Source organism: Budorcas taxicolor, chromosome 5 (genome assembly GCF_023091745.1).
Source record: "Budorcas taxicolor isolate Tak-1 chromosome 5, Takin1.1, whole genome shotgun sequence".
Lineage (NCBI taxonomy): Eukaryota > Metazoa > Chordata > Mammalia > Artiodactyla > Bovidae > Budorcas > Budorcas taxicolor.
Window position 1 is genome coordinate 70,579,239 of NC_068914.1, and position 6,000 is coordinate 70,585,238.

The following is a 6,000-nucleotide window of genomic DNA, read 5'->3' on the forward strand; positions in this document are numbered from 1 at the left end:
ATCCCACTCAGCCCCATTCCGGCCTAGCTCAAGTGTCAACTTGGCCCTGGGGAATCATTTCGAGTCCAGGTCTCGGATTGCAGCCACGGCTGTTCAGAATTCGTCGCAACTCCACCAGGCGGCGACAACGACATGGAAAAGAAAACCGCGGGGCTAAGACGCTCCAGTGCAGTGTCGGCGACTCGAGGTCCTAGGGAGACAGGTGTCAGACCCGGTCTCAGACAAAGAAAGGATCCAGACTTTTGTGCCTCTAGTGGGAAACCCACGCCAGGGACACTCAAAGCACGGGGAGATGGGAGGAGGGACCTGGGAATCTGAGCTCTAGGCTCTACTCGGCTCCATATAAATAGTGACCTTGCGGTTAATCCTCAACTTCCCCATCTGAAAAATGAGCAAGTTTGGGTCTCTTAAAAGTTCGTTTGATTTCATGGATCAACGACTAAAGAGCTGGGACCGTGCTGTTTACAATGATACTAGAATGCCTTCTCATCTGGTTCCCTACGTGGTCTGCAGGACAGGAAGGCGCCCTTCACTAGCTGCCTCTCACATGAGGCTGGGGGGAGGGGTCTGGGGGGAGGGGTCTCTCCATCTTCAGAATTCGGGTCAACCACACACTCCCAAGAGCAGCCAGTGATTCTGTGACCCCCCCTCCCGCTAGCCCGGCAGGGCAGCAAAAAGATCAACAAAAAAGGACAGACCGGAATCCAGCCTCTACATGGGCTCATCCTGAGTCGCATCTTCTTTGCTCACTTCCACCTCTACGCACTTTCCAGTCTTGCGGAAGAAAGGGGGAAGGAAAGTGGGATGAGGACTCTGAAAAAGGAAGATGAGGGAAATCGGGCCTCCCGAGTTAGTTACCAAGTTGGGGGTGAGAGTTTGCTACAGGTTCAGAAATAGAACCCAACGAGGAGCTTGAGGGTTTGTGTGTGTGTGTGTGTGTGTATTTGTTTTGTTTTCAGGTTGATCTAGCTCAAAAAAGAGCCTAGAGATCTAGAAATCTGACCGGCAGAAGTGGCCAGATAGGAAAATGGGCGGAGAAAAGTAGGGCTGGATCACATGCGGAGAAAGGTTGGGGGGGCTGGAAGAAATTTAGGTTAGAGGAGCAAGGATATTAGCATATCCCACAGGTACCTCAAATCTGGTATAAAACTGAATTCATTTACCTCCTTCCTAAACCTGCGATACTTCCCACATTCCCTATCTCATTGATTAAGAGAACCACTCCCACCTGGAAAAGTGGGCGTCCTCCTAGTCTTCCCTCCTAACCCTTTTTCCTATGAGTCATTAAATAAATCCTATCTGCCTCTCAATAACCTATGGATCCTGATCATTGTTCTCAATTCCCACAACCACTGTCCTAACCAGGACTGGCTACATCATTTGTGGTGTCCAGTGCAGTAAGTAGTAAGGAAATTTCAACAGAGAAGCCCGTATTTCACTAGTTAAAGCCAAATGAGTAGGACCGGAGGCAAGGGAGGAAGTGGCTGAGGTTGGGTAACTGGGGAGTTTCTTGTTCTTTCAGGCCGGTATAATAGGAGCAGAGCACCTCTTGTTTGAAGCCTGACTGCCCACCAGAAAGGACTGTACTTTGAGTGAGTTGAACTTCTTCTGCTGAAGAGAGATTTGAAGGCTGGGAGACTCAGGTGAGTACTCTTGTGGTGGATATACTTTTATATTCTCTGTCTCATCTCCCAGGTGGTAAAAACAAACAAACAATAAAAAAACTGAGGCCTGTTATGTGTGTGTGGCAGAAGGGACTACAGACAGATAGGACTATTCTGAATACAGAGGAGAGGGGGCTCCTGGGTGGTCTTAAAGGACAGGGGAGAGTATCTGGAGGGATATTGAAAAGGCCTGGAGATGGGAGTAGACAGAAACTTCATAGATAAAATAGATAAACATTTGGGAAAATCTTTGAGAATGGGAAAGAGGAGGTTGGGGATCTTGGGATGAAAAAGCTTGGGAATGGAGGTGAGGCAAGGTGAAGGCCCACTGGTGAGGAGCACTGGCTGAGATGAAGGCAGCAGCAGCCGCAGGGCCTGGCGAGGAGACCACGGGGGCCTCAACCTCCTGGGGCCTGCTCGCCCCCGTCCCAGCTCCGGGGGACGAACCACAGGAGGCTCCGGCCTGAACCAACTGCCCATCGAGATGCTCCGGAAGGTGCTGAGCTACCTGCCCCCAAGCACGCTGCTCCGGCACTGCCGCCCGGTGTGCCGGCGCTGGCGAGACGTGGTGGACGCCTGGGACCTGTGGCGGAGCATCCTGCCCTGGGAGCACCCCGACCTGTGGCCCGTCATCCGCACCTGCCTGCCCCCTGCTGATGCCCCGGGGCCCTGCATCCTGGGCCGCTTCTGCGAGCGCAGACCCATAGGACGCAAGCTCACCGCGAACCCCCCGGGCAAAGAAGACCTCTGGGACTGTATGATGCTGAGCTGTAGCGATGGCTCGGAGGAAGAGGAAGACTTGGGGGTCAGGCTGAAGACTTCTGGGGAGATGAGCTACAGTCCTGCCTACAGGTGTTGGTACAAGGGAGAAATTTTGGACCTGGAGGAGGAGGGTCTGTGGCGGGAACTCCTGGATAGTGGAAAGATTTGGATTTCTGTCTGTCGCCGCTGGACAGAGCAACAAGGCAGTGACCGGATGTATCAGCTAGTCGTCAAGCTTCTAGATGCCAACTATGCCATCTTGCATTATTTCTTCCATAAACGTTTTCCCGTCCGGCCACGGACAGGCAGTTTCTCCTTTCGGATCATGCACGCATTCACCAACATCAAGAAGGGCGTCCGCTTTGTGTTGTTTGACCACAGTGTCGAGGGCTATGATTCGTGGCCTGAGCAGTGTGGAGTCTGCAGGCCCCAATCCAGTGTCATCGTACAGATCCGTCCCTAGGCTGTCCCTGTAAGACAACGTGACCGTGCCTTCCAGGAGCTGGGACCTTTGGCCAGACCACCTCAGTAATCAAAAGCGTGTAGCTCCTGGCATCATGGGATCTCTCCTGGATCCAATCAAGGGTCCTACTGAGCCCTGTCTTTAAATTCTATGAGAAACTGTGAAAAGAACATTCTTACATCAGGGTTACTGACTGAACGCAGCCCCTGTTCTATGGAGTGGAGACACACGGATGAAAACAAGGACATAGTGAGAGGGCTCCTCACTGCCGCCCCTGCCCCCGCCAGTGCCAGGCCCCTCTGGTTTGGCCCCCATGCCCTCTGCCCTAGTCTTCTGTTTCTGCTGCAGAGGCTTCATTGATCACTTCCAAGAAACCCTCTCCTCGTGTCTGAACCAGAAACTCATCCATCTGGCTGAGTAATTCCAGTCTCTAACCTTCTGTGATTTCAAGATTGTGACCAGGACTCAGAGCTGAAAGCTGCTGCCAAGTCTGCTGCTAAGTTGCTTCAGTCGTTTCCGACTCTGCGCGACCCCATAAATGGCAGCCCATCAGGCTCCCCCGTCCCTGGGATTCTCCAGGCAAGAACACTGGAGTGGGTTCCCATTTCCTTCTCCAAAGCATGAAAGTGAAAAGTAAAAGTGAAGTTGCTCAGTCGTGTCCGACTCTTAGCGACCCCATGGACTACAGCCTACCAGGCTCCTCTGTCCATGGGATTTTCCAGGCAAGAGTACTGGAGTGGGGTGCCATTGCCTTCTCCGAATTAGCTCAAAAGATTGTTTAGAGGCAGAGGGTTCTGCCCACCCTGTGAACAATGAATTTGGTCCCCAGAGCCCAACCCTATTCTGGATTTTATGGTGGATAGAATTATTTTGTTACTTTGAAATTCTTTTTGAATATGGAGATAATAAATCAGGAATGTATCTTCCAATCATAGTTAACAAGTATAATATTTGCCTAAAGTAGCTCAGCTTTTTTCAATAAAAATACAATGTTACTTGAAAAAAAAAAAAAAAGCTTGGGAATGGCTCAGGAGCTCCTGGAACAATTCAGGTGCCTAGAAGCCGAGAGTTATTCGAGAGATCTGAATTCAAGGTCAGGTTGTGACTTCCTCTTCTCCCCATCCCTTTCAGCTTCCATCATGTGGAACGCTTCTGATGTCAACTTCTCCTGCTACCATGAGTCTGTGCTGGGCTATCGTTACGTGGCAGTTAGCTGGGGAATTGTGGTGGCTGTGACGGGCACCGTGGGCAACGTGCTCACCCTGCTGGCCTTGGCCATCCAGCCCAAGCTCCGTACCCGCTTCAACCTGCTCATCGCCAACCTCACAGTGGCTGATCTGCTCTACTGCACCCTTCTCCAGCCCTTCTCAGTGGACACCTACCTCAACCTGCACTGGCGCACTGGTGCCACCTTCTGCCGCATCTTTGGGTTCCTCCTTTTTGCATCCAACTCTGTCTCCATCCTCACCCTCTGCCTCATCGCCCTGGGACGCTATCTCCTCATTGCCCACCCTAAGCTCTTTCCCCAAGTTTTCAGTGCCAAGGGCATAGTGCTGGCACTGGTGAGCACCTGGGTGTTGGCTGTGGCCAGCTTCGCTCCCCTCTGGCCAATCTATATCTTGGTGCCCGTAGTCTGCACCTGCAGCTTTGATCGCATCCGAGGCCAGCCCTACACCACCGTCCTCCTGGGCATCTATTTTGTGGTTGGGCTCAGCAGTGTCGGCGTCTTCTATTGCCTCATCCACCGGCAGGTGAAGCGAGCAGCACAAGCACTGGATCAGTACAAGCTGCGCCAGGCAAGCACCCGCTCCAGCCATGTGGCTGGGGCACAGGAGGCCGCGCCTGGTCGCTTCCAGGAGCTGGACAGTGGGCTGGCATCAGGAGGGCCCAGCGAGGGGATTTCATCTGAGCCAGTCAGTGCTGCCACCACCCAGACCTTGGAAGGAGACTCATCAGAAGTCAGGGACCAGAGCAACAGTAAGGCAGCTAAGCAGATGGCAGAGAAAAACCCTCCAGGAGTGGCTGCCAAGGCCAGGATGACTAAAGGAGCCCAGAGAGCTCAGGACTCTCCATCAGAGTTTGGGAAGGTGACCCGGATGTGTTTTGCTGTGTTCCTCTGCTTCACCCTGAGCTACATCCCTTTCTTGCTACTCAACATCCTGGATGCCAAGGTTCAGGCTCCCCGAGTTGTCCACATGCTGGCTGCCAACCTCACCTGGCTTAATGGCTGCATCAACCCTGTGCTGTACGCAGCCATGAACCGCCAGTTCCGCCAAGCCTATGGCTCCCTCCTGAAACGAGGGCCCCGGAGTTTCCGTAGGTTCCATTAAAACTGTGTCCCCAGTCACCAGAATCGGGGATTGTCTCTTCCAGAACTAAGGTGGCCAGCTGTTATAGGAATAGGTGAAAGTGAGACCTGTGGGAATTTTCATGGACAACCACCCCCCAAACTCCCCAAACCCAGCCTCTCCAACCTTCACTCAACATTTCAGCCCTAGGCTGCTCAAGATGCATTATTAATTATTAATAAATGAATTCTATCCTCTTCATGTTCAGGTGTGATCTGTGGGGAAGAAGAAAATAGGCCAGGGTTGGTTTGCAGCTGGAACCTAATAGTTGAGGGTTTGGGGGGACATAAGTCAGAGCAGGGACAGGAAGCAGAAGACCAGCTGAGGGGTTTCCAGGTGTAAATCATGTGAGTTGGTTTAAGAGGATTAGCCTGCCTCTTTTTTTAAAAAAAATCAATTACCATTAGCTTACCAGGTGGCGCTAGCAGTAAAGAACCCACTTGCAAATGCAGGAGACATAAGAGACACCGGTTCAATCCCTGGGTTGGGAAGATCCCCTGGAGGAGGGCATGGCAACCCGCTCCAGTATTCTTGCCTGGAGAATCCCATGGACAGAGGAGTCTGGCAGGCTACAGTCCATAGGGTTGCACAGAGTTGGACATGCCTGAAGAGACTGAGCATGCACGGACACCCTTAGCGGATGCCAGACAACCAATTCTTCTTTTTTTAAAAAATATTTTTTAAATTTCGTTGCCACCGATCTTAGTTGCAGCATGAAGGATCTCTCCTTGCGGTGCTCGGACTCTCTAGCTGTGGCGAGCTC

The 6,000-nt window shown here is 52.2% G+C and overlaps 2 protein-coding genes across 2 annotated transcripts; both read left to right on the forward strand.

Annotated features, from left to right (window-relative positions):
- Positions 1-2,148: 2,148 nt before the first annotated feature.
- On the forward strand, positions 2,149-2,889 carry LOC128048085 (F-box only protein 27-like). Its single transcript, XM_052640535.1, has one exon. It carries the CDS (start codon positions 2,149-2,151, stop codon positions 2,887-2,889), a length of 741 nt encoding a protein of 246 aa, XP_052496495.1.
- Positions 2,890-4,028: 1,139 nt separating this feature from the next.
- On the forward strand, positions 4,029-5,219 carry GPR84 (G protein-coupled receptor 84). The gene has a single exon (XM_052641286.1). It carries the CDS (start codon positions 4,029-4,031, stop codon positions 5,217-5,219), a length of 1,191 nt encoding a protein of 396 aa, XP_052497246.1.
- Positions 5,220-6,000: the final 781 nt, after the last annotated feature.